The sequence below is a fragment of the Ostrea edulis genome, chromosome 2 (assembly GCF_947568905.1).
Source record: "Ostrea edulis chromosome 2, xbOstEdul1.1, whole genome shotgun sequence".
Taxonomy (NCBI): Eukaryota; Metazoa; Mollusca; class Bivalvia; order Ostreida; family Ostreidae; genus Ostrea; species Ostrea edulis.
The window spans coordinates 45722727-45747752 of NC_079165.1; the positions used below are offsets into that span (position 1 = coordinate 45722727).

The 25026-nt window shown below is 35.6% G+C and overlaps 1 protein-coding gene across 1 annotated transcript; it reads left to right on the top strand.

Annotated features, from left to right (window-relative positions):
- The first annotated feature begins 436 nt into the window (after positions 1-436).
- LOC125681486 (anaphase-promoting complex subunit 2-like) lies at positions 437-20538 on the top strand. Its single transcript, XM_048921620.2, has 12 exons — positions 437-651; positions 4559-5000; positions 6033-6126; positions 6760-6892; positions 9871-10153; positions 10247-10364; positions 11044-11216; positions 11459-11745; positions 13814-13976; positions 15640-15735; positions 17311-17540; positions 20304-20538. The coding sequence occupies exons 1-12, from the start codon at positions 571-573 to the stop codon at positions 20517-20519; spliced, it is 2316 nt and encodes a 771-aa protein (XP_048777577.2). The 5' UTR covers positions 437-570; the 3' UTR covers positions 20520-20538.
- The last annotated feature ends 4488 nt before the right edge of the window (positions 20539-25026 follow it).

Here is a 25026-nt window from a genome sequence, read left to right on the forward strand (position 1 = left end):
GGGGGTTGGGGGCGTCAAAACCCCCCTTAACAGTATCTTAATTTTTACATTTCCATGAAATCTGGTGTAAACCTAACAGAATTTTCAAGTAAACATGCTGCATTCTAATTTGGGAATATATAAAGTTTCAACGCCCCCCTTAACAATCCCTACCCAGAGTTATCGTTCCTTACACTCACTTACACCTCTGTCAACATCTGAAGGGTTTTACAAGATTTTTGTAAAATGGCACATATGCTCAAATAAAGTATGGTTTTCACTTCAGTTACTAAAATATACGTAAATAAATAAATAATGAGCAGATGTCAAGTCTTTTTGTGACACAAGAAGCATTGATTTGGGTTGAAACGTGGATTATTGGGTAGAGATTGTCCCCTTAAATCCGCCATTGTAAACCAAAAAAACAAACAAAAAAAACAAAAAAAAAACAACAAAAAAAACCAAAAAAAAAAACAACCAAAAAAACATGTCCACCCACCAGACATTCATTTGAATTTAGGTCATAGATAGATTTCATTGTCATCCGGAATTTTTCAGAGCGTCTTAAGTTTCTGGGTTTATACATCCATCATGGCGGCAAAAATCAACAGCGAAGATGTAAGCAAGGCTTGGATTATCATCACAGAAGTTTTATCGCCGAATAGTGCCAATGTAAGATAATCAAGATATAGCCCATTAGTATTTCACCACTGCATCCTGGTAAAACTGTGTTTAGATATTCTATCAATGTAGTTTGAGTCAATTTTTGTACAGAAACGTAGTGCCTCATACTAGGCCCAGTCATAGATGTGTATTCACCCGACCGTCGTCAACCTAGGCCTTTATTTCATACTGGGCGCACCGGGCGACGACTTGGTTCTCATTTTTTTTTACCCGGTTTGCCTTGCGGGAACAAAATTTATGTAATCTTCTTTTCAAACAACATCTAATAAATTGCATTCATTTCAGTTCATGTATTTTGTTCTCAAATTTTTTAGACTGAACCGTAACTTCCGCAGTAAAACAGTTTATTGTATCACCGTGCAAACAGAAACAAAAATGTCAGAAAACTTACCTCACTAATAAGTATGTTAATGCAAAATTAAACTCTTTCAATGAATGGTTAGTTCACCAGATGATTTTTTATCTCATTGTTTTCCATGTACTCACTTTAAATTTATCAGCTATCTGGGCAACTTTTTAGTTGACCAGCTGCTTTAAACTACTTGAAACAAGAGTCAACTGGCTAAACTTTACACAACCAGAATAAATTTCCCATTCAGATCAGTTCATCATAATGTAGGCCCAGCTTGCAAAGCGATCAGCAAGTTGAAATGCTGCAAAGCCTAATGTTGAAGTCGACTCAGGTAAGATTCCAAGGGAAAGGGTGAAGAGTTGCATAATGAAGCCTTGGACAGAGGTTTTAAACTCACTTACCAAGTCTTGAAGCATGTTAAGCAAATATTGAACTCTTACATCAGGAAAATGGTTAACATCAATGAGATGCTATTCAGCTTTGGGCTTGGTAGATACAACACAGATTTCATCCTCATTGTCCATTGGGTGTAACAGTTGCAAAGAAATTGCAGTAAAACTTCTCTACGTTCCCGTTGTTGACCTGGAGATGGTATTTGACTGGGTCTCCAGAAAAGTTCTTTGATGGACCATGAGAAGTCTGGAAGTCAAAGAGTACGTAATAAAGGTACTGCAATACCAGGAGTCATGTGAGTATGAATGGTCAATACAATGAGGAATATGGAGTAGGAGTTGGTCAGTCCTTGGCCAGCTTTTCTTCATCCTCGTTCTGGAGACCTTGTAATTATTGCAATGGATGAGCATATGGCCAAGTTGATGGCCTGGATGACTATGGAAAACCAAGCACTCTGAGCCAAGAAGAAGAAAATTAAGTTCCTGATTTCTGGGATGCATGACTGGCACATTCCCATGTGCAATATGTCAAAGAGGGGTGGGAGCTAATTCAATTTTGTGCTTAAGTTGCCAGTTCAGCACAGTGGCCTCACTAGCAGGTCCCTTTTATGAATACATTTGCCCTAGATGTGTCAATTTTTTTGTCCTATCAACAGCAGGTTAGTCTGTGATGTTGACATGGATGGTATATCTTTGGATGTCATAATTGGCTTTTGCTATCTCAGTTACATACTCGGTGCTGGAGGGGGTGTGAACTAGGAATTACCTCTAGATGTTGTGTGGCATGTTCAAGAAGTTATGGAAGACCTGTGAAATAATTCTCCACATGTTTCCGGTCTACCATTGCTCCATAGTAACAAATCCTCAGAGTCAAAGACACCAGACCTTCAAGGGCTCCCATGCAATGACAATGTATGTCAGATTGATCTCTGGAGCTAGACCAAAATACGAAGTCCCTTATGACTTATTAGCAGAGGTTGGGGGCAGGCTTATGAAGTACATGGTTGGAGTGTGTGATTGAAGATGCTAAAGCCTGCAAATTATTTGGCACAAGCTGACTGTTGCATACCCCAGCAACTGCAACAAGTAGTCCCTACCACTGCAGTATAAAGACCAAAACCAGATAGTGAATGACTGAGTGATCACATGAGCAGTTTGCTATCTTTAGATATTGAAAAAACCCAAGTTTCATCTGTTTGACAAATGTTCAAATAAAACTAAGTATTGCTGGTGGCATGGCTGCATACCTGAGTCTAATCTACGTCGAGATCGAAACCCTGGAATATGAGAATATGTTGGGATGCAGATTACATAGAAAAAAATGTTATCTGTTAAATCCACCACCATATATTTGCACTATGGGGTAAAATGATGCATGGATGTGCCAAATGTATTCAGTGACTTTACATATACTCTATCATGACTCGATCATATTCATGTAAATTAATAAAAGGTACTATTTTTATACCCCCCGCAACAAGTTGTGGGGGGGGGGGGGGTATACTGGAATCAGGTTGTCCGTCTGTCTGTCCGTCCGTCCGTCCGTCTGTAGACGCAATGGTTTCCAGACTCTAAAGCATTATCCTTTACACCTACCGTCACCATATCATATATATGGACTACCCATGGGATGAAGATGTTCCCTATCGATTTTGGGGTCAAAAGGTCAAAGGTCAAGCACACTGGACATCGAAGTAGCAATATGGTTTCCAGACTCTAAAGCGTTATCCTTTCCACCTACAGTCACCATATCATACATATGGACTACCCATGGGATGAAGATGTTCCCTATTGATTTTGGGGTCAAAAGGTCAAAGGTCAAGCGCACTGGACATCGAAGTAGCAATATGGTTCGGTTTGTCATGCCATTTGTTTTTTACACTCAGAAAAGAGATAGTTTATACCTATTACCAACACCCTTTGGGAGATTGGGGTAAGCGGGGGGTATTCTTAGTGAGCATTGCTCACAGTACCTCTTGTTTAAGTTTAATTCAAGTTTATATTAAAGTATAAGAGAAAATCAATTTAGGTTAAAATTTATGGCATTTCATCTAAAGCTGATGACGTCATGACATCTCTATATTTGTGATAAATTCTTTAATTGGATGTAAACAACAAACGAAACAAAACTAATATTTTTCATAATTACTGAATGTTATGATCCTGAAAAGATTCTGAATTTTGATTTGATTTAATCTATCTTATAGAGAGGTTAAGGGAATGTAATCTTCATGCCTGTCTGTAGAATATTTACATGTACTTTTTTGGGTATTGTTCTTTTTAACATATGGACATGTGGAAAAGGATGGGCAGTTTGATATTTCAGTATATTTTACTATAATTAGTCTAACTCTGCTGCCCTGATTTTAGTCAAGACAACAGTGGGCATGTTATACGGTATTAGGCCTAGGTGCCTATACTTGGCAGCAATTGCATATAATAATTATTATATTACACAATATAACCTATGTTTATAATCTTCCTCAAATCAGAGATCATCTCATGGATAATGGGCCCTGTATAAAATGACCATTTGCAACAGTTTAAATTGTGTGAATAGAAATTTTCAGAATGTTGCCCAATGGTTGTCTGTATATAACTCGTAGAAAAGGTGTCAACGATCATGCATAATATATTATATCAATGGCCTCCATCTTGATTCCAAAAATATGAGTTCTATTCCTGAAAATAGGAGCACCTTTGATATGTGCATATATATGATTATAGGTGCTATTGGTCAAAATCTTTGACAAATCACAAAAAATTTCAGAAACTTTGGTTGTGAATTGATTATCAAAACAATATTAATTTTATTATGAAGAAACTCTGTACTATGATAAATTACTTTAAACCTGGAAAAATCTATTAAATTGAAGCTCATTTGCAGGTTCCTTCAATGAAGGTATTTTCTTGCAAACTTTTAGCAAATACTGAGGCCTTGGACCTATTAGCATCAATTAAAACCCAATTTGTCACATTTCAGGAACTTAATTTACATTTTCAGCAGAAAAAAAAATAATTTTGATAAAGTATTAACTTTACAAATAATATTGATCTGTTGTAGAGCAGCAAATACTGAATTGATAAAATAATTGAAAACATAGAAGAAACAAAAGGCATTTGACACATTTCCATTTTATTTTTTCTATAGAGAAAACACAATGAAACAGAATTTCAGAATGCTGTTGATGTTCTAACACAAAATGGGTTGTCCTACATGATTGAGGAGTGGTTTGTTGAATGTCTACAACAGCATCTGAGAAGAAATGTGGCAAAAACCTTCTGGAAATTTTTTGATGTGGAGGAGTGTGACATTTTACCCAAACAGCTGGGTATAGCTGTGAATTACCTGCATGAGATTACAATGGGGTATATGCCTTGTTTAGATAGATTAAACACTATGTCAGTGATACTGGAAAACAGGAAACGTTCCACAATATTTAACACAAACAATTTGTCAGAGGCATACATACTGTTGATTAAATCAATCATATTCTTTGTTTTGCCTGCCAAATTTTGTACTGCAGTGGAAATGTTTTATTCACAAGCTTTCAAAGTGTTTCACCACAGCACATCAGAGGACGAAGAACAAGGTACATTTATTTACTTTTTCAATATTTTTGCCTTTGATATCTTACAAATTGTAATGATAGTCATTTCCTCATGAATGTTGTGAACAATGTGCTGTGAATCTGTCTATTTTCATGACTAGGAATTTTGACAGAATCAAAGTAGAAAGTATATATATAAGAAATAAATTTGATTTTTAGCTCACCTGAGCCGAACGCTCAAGTGAGCTTTTCTGATCAAAGCTTTCTGTTGTCTGACGTCGCTGTTGTCATAAACTTTTCAGTTTCATCTTTTCCAGAACCACTTGGCAAATTTTAACCAAACTTGGCACAAATCATCCTTTGGTGAAGGGGGTTCAAGTTGTTCAAATGAGGGGCAATGCCCTTCTCCAAGGGGAAGTAACAGCAAAATAGCAAAAATACTCTGACAAATTTTAAAAATCTTCTTCACCAGAACCAGCAGGGCAATTTCATTCAAACTTAATACAAATTATCCTTGGGTGAAGGGGTCAAATGAAGGGCCATGCTCCCTTCAAAGCCTTGAAAGGGGAGTTAATACACAAAAGTAGGGTAGGGTCATTTAAACATCTTCTCAAGAACCACGGAAGCTTTGAATTCTGACAGTGCAGATTCAAATTTGTTAAAATCATGGGGTGGGGCCACAATAGGGGATCAAAGTTTTACATGCAAATATATAGGGAAAATCTTTAGATGTTGGCCAAAGTGACTCGGGTAGTGATGCAGCCCACGGGCCTCTTGTTGAAAATACATGAGGATATGAATTACAAGGCTTCAGGCATGCATATTTTCATGAAGTGCGAACACATTTCATAAAATACGCTGGCATGAAGCATTGCAGTACATGCCCTCATGTATTTTCAAAAAAGAAATTTAGTTCTTAAATTAATGGAATGATTTCTAAGAATGTGTGTTTTGGTGGAAGTTGTGTGTAGGTAATTCATTAAATTGATCGTGTGAAATAAACATGAATATATGTATAGTATTTAGGAATGGATTTGAAATGTCCATGAATATATGTGATGTGAAATTTTGCAGACGAGGAAGAGGAGTGTAAGGGATGTGACAAAGAGCAAGAAGAATGTGTGTGTAAAGATATTCTGGACAATTTTCACACCATCAACAGGCAGCTGTAAGTACTAGATAATAGAGGGCAAAATTACACAGACCCCCCCCCCCCCCCCCCCCCCCCCTGTAGTAATTCAAAGTAGGTACTGATTGCTCATGATTCACATGTTTGAAGTATACATGCAATTTACTCAATCAATGTGTTTGAATAAGGTAATGTTTGTGAATTCAAAATCCTATTCTGTTTCTTGTGCCTAAATTTGATCCTAGAAATGGAATAAATTCAGGTTAACTAAATCCTCATATAATCTGTGTATACTCTGACCCAATGGCCATGGGAATCTTCTTATCAACAGAGGTTTTGCATTAGGAAAAAAGAGCAGAAATTGATATCAATATATGTTATAAACATATGCAGGTAAAGGTCTCTTTATGTTTAATGTGTGCAGTTTCTAGTGGGAAAAAAAATCAGTTTTGTTAAAATTATGTTGTAACTGACACAGTTATCACGTCATAATCAATTGGTAGATTACTTTTTCATGAGAAAATGCGGTGATTTATACACATTGTATCTTCAACTTTTCAAAATCCCTCTTTTACCATTTTACCTTCTTGACATTTTTAAGCCAAGATACAGTTGTAACTTCTTTGCAATTTAAGCTATAGATTTTTTAGCTTGCTAAATTCTCTTTTGCAGTGATGATATTGGTATTTTGGAGAGAGTGTCTAGCATGGCTGTGACCTCCATTGTACATGAAAGGATAAAGAATCACATTGAAAACACATGTAAAGGCAACTTTGAGACATCATATCTAAAAAGTCTAGAAGAGGTTAGTGCTCCAAAAGAATTGACAATATGTACTATAAAACTTGAGTTCGTAAAATTTTTAGCGCAAAAAGAGACATAAACCACATGGGGCCATCGTCTATTCTATATTTGTAAATATAGAATACAGAGGGTCAATTCGTGATGAGCCCCTGTGCATAAACTATGATGATGTATACTGACAAAATAAAAGGACTGTAAAAAAAAGACTCTTATACAGGATATCAGAACTAGAAATTTTTGGAACTCTTCAGAAAAAGAAATTACAAAAATTATGCGTCACTTGGACAACTCTTGTACATACAAATTAGTGATGGCCAAAGACAACTTATTTCTGATTCAAAAATATCTGCCTGGTTTGAAGATTATTTTTCAGAATGTTGCAAGTGAATGCCATAGTACCAAAAACATGAGTTATTGGATTAAATTTCTGATGTTTGGTAGCGAAGATAAAACACACAAAAAAAAAGTTTTATTTCTTCTACCGTGTATTTATTAATGAGATTTTCTCAAGTCATTAAAACAACTGACTGCTATGAAATGATATGAATAATCACAATTTATGCATCAATCTCCAGACACATATATGCAGCAACATGTAGCTCCCCCTCCCCCTCACATACTTCTGCCCCCCTCCCGTTTTCTTGCTATATGAGTGACGTTGTTATCATATATATTGTTTGTTATTAGTACATGAAAAGATTGCTTTATTAGCTGGTCACTTGTTATAGTGGCGGTGAAAGGTAGTGGAAATGCAAGGTAGAACTGATGAATTGAACTCATACATGTACTGAAGGATCCTCCTTTCGATTTTTGGGGTTTTGTCAGAACTGCTTTTCTTGCTAAGTAAGATTTTTTTTCCTACAAATATTATGGCACCCTTTTCTCCGTTTGCTTTCCACCCCTCAACTTTCAAAAGCGACGCTAAACTGTGCAAGAACTCACTATGTCTGAATGATACTAAGTAACTAAGTACTTGTCTACTGAAAAGTTGCCCAAGTTAACGCAGAAAACATGATCTCGTTGGGCATACTAAATATTAAAACTGCAACGGAATCGGAGACGAAATAATGGTTCTGATAGTTCCGATATTCCGTATTTTCCCCAAAACTTGACCTTTATGCTTTTGTTTCAAAATTAAATGTATTTTGTGCAAAAATTCCAATGTAACTCAATTTAATCAAAATGATAATGAATTGGAATTACGACATTAAAGAAATGACATTTTGCTGCTATGTTTAGTACATGTATTTTGACATAAAATGTCTTTTTCAAGCAGTTTTTCTTTTAAGAAAACAGCAAATGCAGGAATGGTTGAACTTTATGTCATAGATTTATCTTTCCAATGCACATGTGATAGGAAAATTTTATTTGTCCAGTGGAGCACTCTGAAAGAAAAACATAAACAAAAACTAGCGTTTTAACTTAAGATTTTGATATTGTTATGTGCATGTCATAGACAGGTTATATTATGGTATGACACAGTGTGTCTGTGTGTCAGCACCTTGTGGGTCAGATAAAAATGGTACTTCTAATGTTAGGATCATCAAACTTGGTACACATAAACCCATAGGTTTTACGGAAACAGTTTATCATTGATAAAAGATTGTGTGCACATGACTTGAGTAACATTTGTAAAAGGACAAAACAAATACTAAAACTGGCTTGGACTGTCAACACAGTAATTATTATGATGTTGTGTTATGCATGTACACGCAATATACAACATCGATATTATACAGTTATTGACTGGGTTCGAGGACAACAGCTGTTTTGTTTGACCCGAGGACGGATCTGTTGCCCAAAGCCGTAGGCAGACAGATCGTTCAAGGGTCAAACAAAACAGCTGTTGTCCAAGTACACAGTCAATAACTGTTTTGTTAAACACTTTCTTTCTTTTCATGTTGTTTTTTTCTAAATGCACATGGTTTGTTGACTGAACTTTCAAGAGGACAGTGATTGTGTACATTTACTGTATTAGACATATCTGTGTTTGTGATATGGAAAGTTACTTGTATAGGAAAACTCTTTAAAACAATGATCCTCAAGATTGAACCACAATATGTAAAATCAATGTGTTTATCCAGTAGTATAGATTCAGTTCACACTATGACATTCTTCTTCACCTACAATGCTAAAACATTTCATCATGACATACTGTGTGCTAGAAGTCCAGCAATGTGTTCTTATACACCCATCTTTAGACAGGATGTATTATGGTACAGAGATTTTTGTCTGTCTGTCGGACTTGGCTTTCTTGCACTATTCTACCATATGATTTTCACAGTTTAAATTGATTCTGCAGACCATGTTCAATTCACTTTTTAGGTTACCTGAGCTAAAATGTCAAATGTTTCTGATCAAAATTTCAACCAAACTTGTCACAAAACATCCTTGGGTGAAGTGGATTCAAGTTTGTTAAAATGAAGGACCATGCCTCATTCCAAGAGTAAATAATGAAACAATAGTATGATAAGGTGGGATGTTTTAAAAAATATTTTGAAGAACCAGAGCCATAACATCCTTATATAATGAAGATTCAAGTTTCTTCCATTCAATATCCCTGGAGGCAGGGTGGGCTCACATTGGGGTTTTAAATGTAATATAAGAATATAATATGTAGAAAACTTTTAAAAAAATCTTTGTCTTGAAAATCACAGGGGTGCAATATGTCAAATTAATATGCAAACATCTTCGTGTAGTGTAGATTCAAGTTTGTTCACATCATAACCCCTGGGGTCTTGTTGATTCCACAAGAGGGGTTTAATGTTTTACATAGGTATTTAAAAGAAATGAAAAAGAAAAAACTTTTAAAGAACCACAAGGTTACAATACATTGATATATGTAATGTAGATCCAAGCTTGTTCATACCGTGACCCCTAGAGCGAAGGAAAACCATAAGAGAGCTTATGACTTATGTGAAGTTTTATGTAGGAATATATTATAGGAAAATAAGAAACACAGTTGTACTTGTTTTGTAGTGGCTGGACAGAAAAGTATTAGGCTGGCTAAGATTGGTCTTCTCTGAAAACTGCAGAAACACATACCCAGAATGTATAGAGGGATTTAAAGGGAGGCTGCTGCACTTTATGTTTGAAACCTTCGCTAAAACTCACATTGATCAGCTGTTTAACATCATTATTGAGTTTCCTGAGTCGGAGCCTGCTATTCTGGACTTGAAGATCTGCTTAGAGAAGACAGACCTAAGAGGGACCCTGGTCTCATCTCTTAAGACTGCACTGGAAACTCGCCTTTTGCATCCAGGTTTAGATTTTATGTATACTGAGTATCTGCATCATATGAGTGGTTATTCATCTTTGTGGGGTGATGATTTACTTTACATTAATATTTTTTAAGGTGTGAATACATCAGACATTTTGACAGCATACATAGCTGCTATCCGTGCACTCCGGATTTTGGATCCAGTTGGAGTTATCCTAGAGCTTGTATGTGATCCAGTTAGAAAGTATTTAAGGTATTCTTAACTGTACTTCTCATCCAATCCTCAGTTCTAAGAGAAAGAAATAGTTTATATATATGTATATATTTGCATGTACCAGTGATCTGATTTTTAGTGAATAAATAATTGAAAAATAGGTGTAAATTGGATGTTTCATAATTTTTACTGTTTAAAACAAATTATACAGAAATAACCCCCATGCTTTCATTCCAAGATTTATATTTTGTAAAATAAAGAAATAGAATGTTATGCTTTGAATAACTTTCCATACAAAGCAAACCTCTTTGTGATGATAGCATGAAGTTTATGAATATATATGAACATTGAATTAACAAAGGATTATCATTGACAAAGCACCGGTGGATGTAGATATATAAATCTATGGATGTACATTAAAATAAAAATTTGTTTTTCATTATTTCACTGCTAGGAAATTTTACTGATTTTTTATGAATTGAGCAAGCATGAAAAGATTTGTATCATGTAAAAAAAAATATGTGTTATAAGGTACTGAAAACAGCTTCATTGTTGCTGCAGTTCTATACTCACTGAGGGATGAATTCATGAAATTAAAACTACAGTAAAATAACACAACCATAGGCTTTGCATAAAGTTAGAAACCACTAGTGAAAATAAAATTTCATTTTGCAACTGAAAATTCATTTGATATAGACGTTTCTTCACTCTGATTTAGGTCAAGAGATGACACTGTTCGGCAGATTGTATCCAATCTGACAGACGATGGCAGTAATGAGTTGCTGGATGAACTTCAGAAGGGTCACCCTCTGTTGGATGATGGCTGTAGTAGTGATGATGAACTGGATGACTGGGAGAGCTGGATGCCAGACCCTGTGGATGCTGATCCACGTAAGTCAGATTTATCCCCAAATTCAATAGATGATAGGAATAATTAGATCTTGTTTCCTCTGTTAATTCTACATGCTGCATACTGGGAAATTTTTTGCCCCATCTTATTTTTTCCCATACACATTGAAAAACAGTATGGTCCCATTTTAAATTCACCCCAAACCCATTCTTGCTACTTTAGGGTAATGAGTATGCTTACATTAGCCAGTTTTAGTATACAGGACATGTATCCTTCATTGCAGGAAGCACATCAAAGAGCCGAAGAGCCTCTGATATCATCAGTATGTTGGTCAACATTTACGGAAGCAAAGAACTTTTTGTACAAGAATATCGGACACTATTAGCAGATCGCATTTTGACACAGTTTAACTACGAAATTGTGAAAGAAATTCGCTATCTTGAGCTCTTAAAGTTAAGATTTGGAGAATCTCAGCTTCATTATTGTGAGGTGATGTTAAAGGATGTGGCTGATTCCAAAAGACTGAACTCTAGGATTATGGATGAGAGGAGGAAATCAGCAGAGAGAGAGGTAGAGGTCATGTCAGGATAATTCATTCATGTTCTTCAAAAGTTGGGTTTTAGTGTGTGTTTCATTAATTTATGTACGCTCAGTCAAAAATGTGAAGTTTTCAATGATTACAAAACCGAATAGATGAGTATTTGTAATTCATAGTTCTCTTGGTATAGCTAGATTATAAGATTTATCTGACACTTTTGCATACCAAATGTGTTCCTCAGGTTAATTGCTGTAAACAATGGCATACTGGTATCTTGCTTTGGAAAATGGATTAATCATGTATAGCACACCCTGGTTTAGATCACCAAAGAGAGATCAAGTGCAAAATGACACAGTTCTTTAGTTTTACCTTTGATTTGTTCAGTTACAAGCAGAAATCATCAATCATTAGTCATCTATCATTAGCTCATCTTGCGGTAAACAGGCTAAAATTGTTCTTGTTTGATTTTACCACATCTTGTCCACATTCCTTTTCGTATACATGTAGTTTTAAGAAATATCGTAAGGTTAGATTCACTGTATCTCAAAATTTAACTTAAAGGTAGATGACAGTGAAAATAAACCAGCAAAAATAACAGTGTGTATAGGTTCATCTCGATGGCTCGAACTCCCAAAGCTCTTGATGTGAAATCACTATCCCAATTCCTTTTCTTTATACATGTATAACTAAGCAAATTTACTCTTGATGTCTTAAACTTCTGATATCTCATAGTTCTTTATCTCTTGAAGTGAAATTAGGGTCCCTTAAAATATTTCATTGTTTTTCACTATTGATAGCCAGGGATTTTTAAGGGTCTGCATAAGGCCTTATTTCCAATGCTAAAAAGTAGGAATTTTTCCCAATTTTTGCTTTAAAATTCCCAAACAATGAAAACAAATCAAAGCAGGGTATCCATATTGTTCATAGGCTCACAGATTAAAATTTTTGCTTCAAAATTGTTAAGTAAATCTAATTTTTTGGCCTATGTCTATATAAATGTGGTAAGCTTTGAACTAAAATGTAAGTCAGAAGGAGTCCAATTATTCCTGAATGCAATGGTTTGGTTTTCTCCCTACTTTGTATGGAACATTTTCCCCAATTTCAAGCAAATGTTGCTATTTTTCCCAATTGGAAAGGCCCAGACCCTTGAAATCAAGACCTTAAAAAAGACCCGATAGCTTGATTAATTGATTGATTGATTGAATATTGTTTAATGTCCCTCTCAAGAATATTTCGCTCACATGGAGACGTCACCATTGCCGGTGAAGGGCTGCAAGATTTAGGCCTATGCTCGGCGCTTACGGCCTTTGAGCAGGGAGGGATCTTTATCGTGCCACACCTGTTGTGACACAGGACCTCGGTTTTTGCGGTCTCATCCGAAGGACCGTCCCATTTAGTTGCCTCTTACGACAAGCAAGGGGTACTGAGGACCTATTCTAACCCGGATCCCCACAGGACTGATAGCTTGAAGTGGTGGTATCCTATACATGCCATCAATTAAGCGAATAATTATAACTGCTTGAACCACCTCTGCCAGGGGCTATGGTGGCCCTGTTAATTAGGTGTTTACCAAGGTGACTCAACACCAGAGCATCTTTGGGGGGATAGGGTAGATGATATCTTCAAGGTCTGGTAACATGGTGGTTTTTTTTTAAATCTTAGTCCTGGTGTATTTCAAGAGAGGTGGATTAAAATTGGGTCTTTAATTGGTCAGTTTGAACCCTACACCTGTGCTTAAGTATTTAATTGTACAATTATAATGATGACCAGATAGCTTTACAACGCTGTCATTTTGAAAAGTTTGCTTTGACTTGACATTGTGACAGTAATTTTGAGAAAATTATTTGATAAATATACTCTTCTGATTACTATAAAATCTTTAACCATAAAGGTCAGACTTTTTAATTTAATTTCCAGATTTAATTGAACTGACTTTTGATTTCTTAATCTCTTGAAGGTCCTTGAACTTTTGTAGTTATTGAGAATTTGAGTGTCACCTAGACAAAGACGAGTCAGAATATTTGAAGTGATCCTCAATATGGCATCTTATTAAGTCTTGTATTCAAGCTTATCATGTGATGTTTATAACATGTTTATCAGGAGATTGAAGTAAATGCAATGGTGCTCTCAGCCCAGTTTTGGCCCGCCTTTAGAGAAGAAAAGATAAAGTTACCAGATGTCATGCAAAAATTATTGGAGGAATACACCAAAAAGTTTGAAACCCTGAAAGGGAACAGAACACTGAATTGGAAGCCACATTTAGGTAAAGTAAAAAAAAAACTTTACGGAAGTGCAGTTTTGTTCCACCTTTCTAATTTTTTTTTTTTGCCCACATAAGACAAGCGAGCTTGTTCTACTTATTATATTGCAAAATGTTTCACATTCTCTAGTGATCAGAACTCACATTGGTCTCTTGTACATTAGTAATTTTGTAATTGGGAGTTCCATTTCCTAGAAGCTATTTACCCTACATGGCTCAAACTTGTATGATTTCCTAGGAGCTATTTACCCTACATGGCTCAAATATATATATATATATATATATATCCAAAGTCTCTCTTTTGTAAGAATAATAAAAAACATTAAAACACTTTTCGAAATATTTCAGCCGTTTTACCAGCCTTCATCAGTTGTGTTTATTAAAATGCATAGCAACTAACGTTGAACAACGTATTATGACGTCACAATGTACATACATCTGAAAGGCAACGTCATGTATCAAAATTGCGCCAAAAACATCTGAAAAATTGTGAAAGCTACTGTAATAACCCTTTAAATCATACCTGTAAGTGGACTCTAATTGGTGTAAAGTAAATTCTTGCATATACATAAACATATTTAAAAAAAAAAAATTTAAAATACATGTAGATAGTACACATATACTACACCCAAAAATGTTCATTAAGATAGTTTATAGATAATAATGTTCCCTTTTGTTTATACCAACTGGTACATATGTATTAAGCCTTTTCTTCCATAGATTTTCTCTATATTTCCGGTAAATATCGCTCTTGTACAGTTTTTCAATGCCTATTATGCTATAATCATCTATGGTGTGAAAATCGGAATAAATATGAACAGCCACAGGGTCATTTATTTTTTAAATAAACAAATTTAAAGAAACGCGGTTACTCAAACAAAGAAGTGGAAAAACAACTTTACAGTAGCTCTCGCAATTTTTCAGATGTTTTTGGCGCAATTTTGATACAAAGATCAGTATTAAGGTAGATAGCTATAAATTTTAGGTTCATGAGATCAGAAATGAAGGTTACAGCAGACCTTTCCACTATAAAGTTTACTACACTTAGAGAGCTTTCATATTTTGCCCAAAGGTACTTGATATGCAGTTGAATATGAAAATTCAGATTTAGGAAAAGAACATAATCACTCCTCTTTGTCATTGCAAACATAAATGAATACTTTGTTACTGGTACTAGTGCATGAATAAGGTCCACCTATGGGGCCCTTCCTGACTAAGTTTTGAGCTCACCTGAGTTTTTCTGATCAAAATTTGTCTGACGTCTGTTGGTGTTATTGTCGTCATTAACTTTTTAGATTAATCTTCTTCTCCAGACCTCCATGGCCAATTTCAATCAAACTAGGCACGAATCATCCTTTGGTAAAGGGGATTCAAGTTTGTTCAAATGAAGGACCATGTTCCCTCCAAAGGGTAAAATAGGGTTGAGTATTAAAAGTATTAATCTTCACTGTTGATCGGGGGGGGGGGGGGGGGGGAATGGCAACAATCCAGTTCTCAGATGTACTGGCTGCCATCAACATGCCACAATTTTGGTGGTTACGGCCCATGGGTCCTAGTTTGAAAAATGGTCTGATACTGATGCTTGTATTTGAGATGTTGTCAGGAAAGAGATTGTGCTTGCAGCTGTTGTGTTTTTGTAAATAATGATAATTTCTTTTGATTTTAGGGTTGGTGAATATTGATGTGGAACTGAAAGACCGAACATTGAATTTCAATGTATCTCCGGTGCATGCTGCCATAATTATCCAGTTTCAGTCACAAGGTTATTATATGATGTTTTATGAAAGAAATTTGTCTTATTATTGAATTGTAGATTGAAGATCAGGGCATGTTGTTTTTTGGTCTTTCTGTCCAACATATCTTGTTTTTTATACGTCTGTCTAAGACGGGACATATTATGTTATGGCAATCATTTCCGTCCATCGGTCCTGCTGCATTTTTAGCTAACAACTTATATACCATGAGACCTAGAATCATCAATTTTTGTCAGATGATACATCTTAGATAGAGGGTGGGTCACACTTTAAAGTTAGGTCACTGTGACCTTTGATTAAGATGATATGGCCAAATCCTGTCTGACACGTAACTGAACAATTATTTGGTCTAGAATCATCAAACTTGATCAGTTAATGCATCTTGGGGAGAAGGTGTGTCGCGCCCTGAATCAAGGTCACTGTGACCTATAATTAAGATGATATGGCATAACCCTTTTATGGGCTCTTGTAGATTTGAGTTTTAGAATATGAATAATTATTTTGTTTCCAACATTAATGATATAAATAGATGCAGTTTTGTACTACAAAATTTGCACAGAATTAACAAACACATCACACAACAGATTGAGAAATTGTCTCATGGGAATAATGATCAAAGCCATGGTATTTCAAAGGAGTTCAACTGAAGATACAGAGATCATTTTGATAAGAGCTAAATATTGCATCTATCCAGTTAAAGATTAATTAATGAGTATGAAAGGCCACCATGAGCCCTATATCTTGATCAGGTAAAGAGAGTTATCCGTAGTCAAAATTAGTGTGCCAAGAACAGCTTAACAATCAGTATGAAACAAGTCAGACAGCATTTGAAACCAATGATAGGTTGTATTGGTAAACTAGATTGTAATAACGGCCATAGAATTTGCGAAATGCTGACTTTAAATGAGAATATTGAAACCTCTGCACCATCAACTTGTTTGTCAGTAACCTGCCTTGATTTAAAAACAGATCATATGCAGAACAAGCTCTTGCATATCGAATTAGTTGAAAGATATAAACACCATATTGCAGGTGATAATGGAATATTGCTACATAGATATGGGAAGCTGAAATCATCTCATTTATCGTAAAGTTGAGTTGTTAGGCTGTGAAAACAATTTGTCACTCCTTTAGTTCGGGGGCATTTCTTTAAGTGATTGATACCATGTGAAAGAAATAATCTAAATACATGTATAAAATGAAAGTATGTTTTGAAATACATGTATATCTGTAGTCATTCAAGAGATATATTGTCATGTCAAATGCAATGTGCAATAGACACATTACAAGGAATGATCTTGGTTTTACGTCAGACCTTAAAGCAAAGATATTGGTGCAATCTTTGTACCAAGTAAGACTGACATGATTTTGTGTCATGTATTATAATGAATAAACATCTGACAGGCGTATCATGTGCCGTGGCGGTGCACTTTATTCTCATTACATGTATATCATGATTTTCGTATTTCAAAATGCTAGTAAACCTAATAGTAATTGTGCATTAATACATGTAGAACAACTTTTATTTAAAAAAAAAGATCTTTGAAAAACGTTTGTAGTATGAGAAATGATATCTGTTGTAGAAACATGGAGTGTGGAAGAACTGAGCAATGTCCTCCAGATGCCTGCCACAGCTCTGAGACGGAAAATAGCTTACTGGCAGACCCAGGGTATTCTGCGAGAAGAGGCCACAGATAAGTTTGTCCTGGTAGAGGAGCATAAAGGGAGATCTCATGACATCATTTTAGCAGATGATGATGAGGCAGAGTCAGCCATGGCTTCTTCCCAGGCACAGAGAGAGGAAGAACTACAGGTATTCCCTGGCTATTACAATACACACAATAAGCAATACATGACATGGATTTGGAACACAGTGTCTGTATTTCATTTTGATTTGTGGTAATTAGGGCCCCACTATATAGTGGGTGACCTATAGTAATCACTGTCCATCCGTCCATTTGCACTTCTATATCACACATTAACTTTCGTTTCCTTAGGAAATTTTTCGTAAATTTTATACATACATGTAATACTTGGATTAGGCAGAGGAAGGCCCATTTTGATTTTCATATTTATGGACTTTGTCATTATGGGACTTTGAATTTTTCAATATCAAAAAGATAATAGTACTCTCTGTGGCATGCAATGAATTGAGATTACTTGAGAAGATTTTCATAGAATTCAAAAGTAATGCTCAGATTAGGAAGAGAAAAAACCCTTTTGATTTGTTGTTATGGAATTGGGACTCAGCATTGTTTTATATCAATTATATTATATTAATGGTTACCTAATAAGATTTTTATAAATTTTATATGTAATTCCCCAATTAGACAGAGGACGACCCCTTTCCATTTTCAGATTTCTGTGCATCCGCCAGCACTTTATATGGCGATGTGATATGTTAAGTATCCTTGAGATTTTCATCTGTTCATCCGTCAAGTAGTGCTAAAACGATTCACCAAAATATTGATACTGTTCAATGTAAACGTTTGATTCAATGTTCGATTCATTGCCTTGATCTTAGGTTTGATACGTTTGTTAAAGAGACACTACAGCTCATTTTCCACATTTTAATAAAGTGTTTTTTAAAACATGTATTGATAAAATGATAAAATTCATATCGATACTGACAATTTTGAACAATTGGGATGCATCAATTTACTCTCAACTGCGCTTTGAAGATCGTTCGGAATTCAAAGGTTTCTTCATTCTGACTCGGACTTTTGAATGCTTATTTACATCACGTGGTTTTGAATGACAGCAAAGGTGTTGTGCAATCTAATTAAAATTAGATGTTAGATCCGCTCACATACTCGCCATTTAAATTCCCCTTCAAGGAGGTCCACACTCACCTTTCAAGTATAAGAGTATTCCCTGCTCCTTAAAATAAGTAATTATATCAATCATTATTTCAACAGAAACCCTTCCATGTTCCCATTGACCGATGATTTTACAACTAACACGTGTCGTGTTCAGATAAAAATAGCACTTACTTTTAAAAGCAGTGTCTTCACAGCTAATCTCAATGGCAGGTTTAGGGGGGGGAGGGGGGGGGGGGGGCAGGATCCCCCCTCCCTTTTTACGCCACAGATTTTGAATGAAAATCCAAATTTTGCACCAGAATGGCCGATTACTGTGACTAATCTTTGACTTTCACACCCCCTTCGGAAATCCTAGATCCGCCACTGAGTTACATGGGTTTCTCCGAACTCTTTGTTTTCCAACGGTCATACTGATACCATGGTAAATTTTATTTCACATATGAGTTTTATCTCATTCTATTTTTACCTCTTTTCTCACAGAATCTGTCAAAATTCTAGATCTATCAACTACACTTTCTCTCACTGGACGACATGCTGCACTGTTTACTGTCTATGCGCATGCGTCTGAAGACTGAAAGGAGGAGACTCGATATTTTTTGTATAGGCCATCAAAAAGTATTAATTTTTACGTTAAAACGATAATTTTTAACTTTAGATAAGTGTTATTTTCGCAAAGTTCATACTTTCAACAATGCAACAAAAATTGAGAAAGCGCTAGGAAAATTGTCATTTCATGATTTTTGCGCAAAATGAGCTGTAGTGTCTCTTTAAAATCGGGTTTGGTAAAATACATCGGGATTGACCTGTATTTATTATCTTTAGATACATGAGGCATTCGGAAAACTTCGGCAGATTCCGGTACCCTACATCTAGCCTCGGATGTATAATGTTATGTGATATGTAGCTATGCCTTACATTTGCAATACGGACGTCTATTTACTCTCCCGAAAAAAATTCTACTTTCAGAAAGTAGTGATCAAAATATGTTTTTTATTATGAATTTATTGAGTTTTTCTTAGAAAACTGCCGTCTGTTTCGAGGGGGAAAACCCATAATTCTCAAAGAGAAATAGTTACAAACATGGAGAGTCAGTAGTTCCAGTTGATCAGTGACATTAAGCATGTTGTTATACATCACTGTATACGTACTATGGCTGAAAACATACATCCAAGGTTAGATGGAATTGATTGAGGTGATCCGAGTGATACATGAGGTACAAAATGGCATCCGATAACAGTCGGAGTGTTGTTAACCTTGACTCTGACAAAAACAACAATGAACTTAATCAGTTTAAGCTACAGAGCCGACAGGCATCTCACCATTCGGCGGTTTGAAAACAGTTTGCTTTTAAAATTGTGACTATGAATCTTCGTAATTAAATTTTTCTTCAAAGTTATTTATGAGTTCTTCTGTAAAATGTATCGTATTGAAATAAGTTTGTATCTTTTCCACCCAAGAAATAGTGGTTCAAGACCCCAAAAGGCAAAAATGACCTATAAAATAAATTAAACCAAAGGGGGTTGCAATTCTCATAAACCTCTATTATATCTGCCACTGCCAAGGGAAGCAAAATATTAGATTCTTTAGCTTTGGCCAAACCCCCAGTCCTCTCAATTATGATACACTAAATATTTTGCAAGCTGTACTACTGCTGGTGAAATGAAATAGGATTCTATTTGATTCTTTGTAATCCATTAGGTATATTTGACCTAGTTAACCTTATTCTAACAGTTTGTTTAAACTCTTTATTTCAGGTATTTTGGTCATATATTGTGGGTATGTTAACAAACTTAGAGAGTCTGACAATAGATAGAATACACAGTATGCTGAGAATGTTTGCCATGCAAGGACCATCAGCCGTGGAATGTAGTATTCCAGAACTCAAACGTTTTCTAGACTTGAAAGTGAGAGACCAAAAATTAATATTTTCTGGAGGAGTATATCGGCTGCCAAAACCTGATTTATTATGAATAAATGATATAAATCTGACACATTGTTTTGTGTTTTTGCTTCTTAAGCTTGTTTGGATGATGTCTGCAGTTTCTGTCTGTATGGTATCTTTTCACATTTTCATCCTCTTCTCCAGCTCTGGGCATTCTTATGAGAAAGAATTGAAGTTAAACTCCTTTAGAAGAGGCTGTGCGTGTGTGTGTGTGTGATATATTACCTTGCCCCTGCCCCTGCCCCCCCCCCCCCTCCCCTGTTGTAATGCCACCCCCACTTATTGCCTGAAAATCCAGAAGAACAGATTTCTCCCCATGTTAACACCCGTTATAATGCCAACCCCGCATAATGCCATATGCCACTGATTTTTATAAACAAATGGTCAAATTTTATAGGGTTTACCCTTGATAATAATGCCAATTGCCTAACACCCATCAGTAATCATAGCAGTACAGTGAAGTGAGACAGTCTGGGCTTACCCTTGATAATAATGCCAATTACCTATAAATACCCATCAGTAATCACACCTGTACTTTCAAATGCAGTCATTTAGAGCAGGAAAGCCCCTACCAAAATCTGTAGATTTCAAGATACTTTGGGTTAGGGATTTTAACTTCGACGACACATTTTACCCAAAGAATGCTTAAAATGTGAAAGATATAACAGACTTGGATCAATATCCATTTCTTTTGAAAATTTTGTAAACAATAACATACTGCGATCTTTGTTTACAAAACAAATAATAAACTCTCCAAAATGAGCTCTGATAATGTATAACCTTAATTTTTATGTGAAATCTTTTAAACACATTAGGCAGTAGATTTTGATCTTTAAAAGTGAAAAACACAAAATTTTACAGAAAACTGTGAATCAGTGCCTTTAAAATCTAAAAGTTAAAATTTGTGACTATGCGAAATTAAGATGCTTTATATTACATGACACAGATTAAGGCCAAAATATTGCATTCAGGTCAAAATTTTGGCTGTCAACAATAAATGAGTTATATTTTTAATGTTTAATATCAAAAATGCAAAATATTTTTTTCAAAAACAACCAGTCCCTTTAAGTCCCCTACCGATGAAGTCGACGGGGACTTTAGGTTTGTACTCCGTCCATCTGTCTGTCAGTTTAGTTTTCCGCACTTTTTTCTTTGTTCTTGTAGATATTCATTTGATATTTGGTACATTGCTTTGCCATAAAAAGTTGCAGATCAAGTTCAAATTTGGTTTTGGTCCATTGATTTTTCACTAAGTTATGGGTTAGACTTAGAAAAATAGCATGGATTATCAGTTTTCCAGACTTTTTTTGTTGTGCTTGCAGATATTCATTTGATATTTGGTATGCTGCTTTGCCATAACAAGTTACAGATCAACTTCGAATTTGAATTTATTCCGTTGATTTTTTCACTAAGTTATGGCCCTTGGTCTTAATAAGTGTGAATTAAGTTTTCCGGACATTTTTAGCTCACCTGAGCTAAAAGCTCAAGTGAGCTTTTCCAATCACCCGTATTCCGGCATCCGTCCGTCTGTAAACTTTTAACATTTTTAACTTCTTCTCAAAAACCACTGGGCCAATTTCAACCAAAGTTGGCACAAAGCATCCTTAGGTAAAGGGAATTCTAAATTGTTAAAATAAAGGGCCAGGCCACCTTCCAAGGGATATAATCAAGAAAAGGTAAAAATAGGGTAGGGTCATTAAAAAATCTTCTCAAGAACCACTGGGCTAGAAAAGATGAAATTTATAGATAAGCTTTATTAGGTAGTGCAGATTCTAAATTGTTAAAATCATGGCCCCCGGGGGTCGGATGGGGCCACAATAGGGGATCAAAGTTTTACATACAAATATATAGGAGAAATCTTTAAAAATCTTCTTCTCAAGAACCACTGAGCCAGAAAAGCTGAGATTTATATGAAAGCTTCCTGATATAGTGCAGATTCTAAATTGTTAAATTCATGGCCCCTGGGGGTCATATGGGGCCACAATAGGGGATCAAAGTTTTACATACAAATATATAGGAAAAATCTTTCAAAATCTTCTCAAGAACCACTAAGCCAGAAAAGCTGATATTTACGTGAAAGCTTTCTGACATAGTGCAGATTCAAGTTTGTTCAAATCATGGCCCCTGGGGGTTGGATGGGGCTACACAAGGGGGGATCAAAGTTTTACATACAAATATATAGGGACATTCTTTAAGAATCTTCTCAAGAACCACTGAGCCAGAAAAGCTGATATTCACATGAACAGGTTCCTAACATAGAGCAGAGTTAAGTTTGTTCAAATCATGGCCCCCTGTTGTAGGATGGGGCCACAATAGGGGATCAAAGTTTTACATACAAATATATAGGAATTTTTAAAAAAAAATCTTCTTCTCAAGAACCACTGAGCCAGAAAAGCTGATATTTACATGAAAGCTTTCTGATATAGTGCAGATTCAAGTTTGTTCAAATCATGGCCCCTGGGGGTATGATGGGGCCACAAGGGGGGATCAAAATTTACATACAAATATATAGGAAAAATCTTCAAATATCTTCTTCTCGTGAACCATTGGGCCAAAGAAGTTCACATTTACATGAAAGCTTTCTGACATAGTGTAGATTCAAGTTTGCAAAAACTATGGCCTCCAGGGGTAGGTTGGGGCCATAATAAGGACTAAGGTTTACATGCAAATATATATAGAAAGTCTTCTGATATGGACCAAGGTGACTCAGGTGAGCGATGTGGCCCATGGGCCTCTTGTTTGTTGTGCTTACTGATATTTGGTACATTGGTTTGCCACAACAAGTTACAGATCAAATTCAAATTTTGTCTCGGTCTGTTGATTTTTCACGAAGTTATTCAGGCGCGGATCTAGAAATTTTTCAAAGGGGGGGTTGAAGAGGAAATGCAGGGGCGGATCCAGGAATTGCGGTTACGGGGGCGCCACTTTATGAGGCAGGGGGTTTGGGGGCCACCTTGAGGCCCCCAATGGAGGCCCAGGGGGCAAAGCCCCCGGAAACTCCTGGATTTTACAGATTAGGGCTTGAAATATGTCTTCTATTTAAGTCATTTTTACTATTTTCTATCATTCTTGATAAGGTGAAATTAGTAAAATGACGCAGATTTTAAGGGTTTTTGGAAAAAATTAACTTCTCCCGAATGAAGTAATTCAAGAAATCAAAAAGATTTTGTCATTCATTTTTTCGGGAGTGGAAGAAATTATTGCTTCTTTTATCGTTTAGTACATTTGTCTAAACAAGATACATGTACCACGATTAACCTTAAATTTGAAAATTTTAGGGGGGGGGCGCGTTGGCTGCACCCCCTCTTAAATCCGACACTGAAATGAGAGTTGTTATAACGTACGTTAACATAGTTAAACGACAACTTAACGGAATGCTGTCAATTTGTATTTCTAAATTCAAGTTTGGATTAGTGTTATTGTATAATAATCAGATGTAAATCTGTCACTCTTGATTTTAAAACGAATCCTGTTTTAAAATGCATTTCGATTTACTCCTAGTAATTCATTTATTAAAAAATAAAATGAAATATATTACAGATACAAACTATATAAAAGATAATTTGAATTATCATCACCTGATAGAAATGTTAATGCACAATTGTATAAACAATTTCCATCGCCTAGGATTTTAATAACTCTATAGTCATTCTCTCTCTCTCTCTCTTTTTTAGCGAATCCAAAGGGGGTTTGCAACCCCCCCCCCCCCCCCTTTAGATCCGTCACTGTTATTGCTCTTGGACCACAGGCACTTGTTTCTGTAAATGACTTATGACCTTTGTATACTAATAATAATAGTGTTATTATTAGTATACAGAGGTCATAAGTCATTTACAGAAACAAGTGCCTGTGTCTTGGACTTAGAAAAATAGCGTGAATTATCAGATTCTGGACTTTTTTGTTGTGCTTGCAGATATTTATTTGATATTTGGTACATTGCTTTGCCATAACATGTTACAGATCAAGTTTGAATTTTGTGATTTTTTGCTGAGTTACGACCCTTGGACTTTGAAAAATAGTGTGAATTATCCGTTTTTTGGACTTTTTTTGTTATTGTGCTTGCAGATGTTCATTTAATAATCGGTACATTTTTAGTTCGCCTCTACAAAGTTGATAAGAACTAGTGAAGTCACATCCATGCCACCTTAAAGTTTATATTCAAGTTTTTTTTATTTCTGTAGATAAAAGTACTATACTCATTAAAACTTCTAGCATAGTAATACAACTATGTAGCTAAATTATTCATGATCACCTACATTTCACAGTTCATTGACTTGGGGCCCCTGGAAGCTTACTGTCTATTAATGCAATTGATGATGAGATAGTAATCTTTTTTTCAATTTATATTCATGCTGGTATGAATGCAATGTAGGAGTAATTAAATTGTGTGTAAATGCCTCTTGAAAATCTGTGTATTCAGAAAATGTCAACATTACACTTCTTAATTTCAAGAATAGCTACATATGTATGGTTGTTTAATTGGGATGTGATAATCCATTTCAATTGCCTCTGGATTTTTAAGAATTTCATGATAA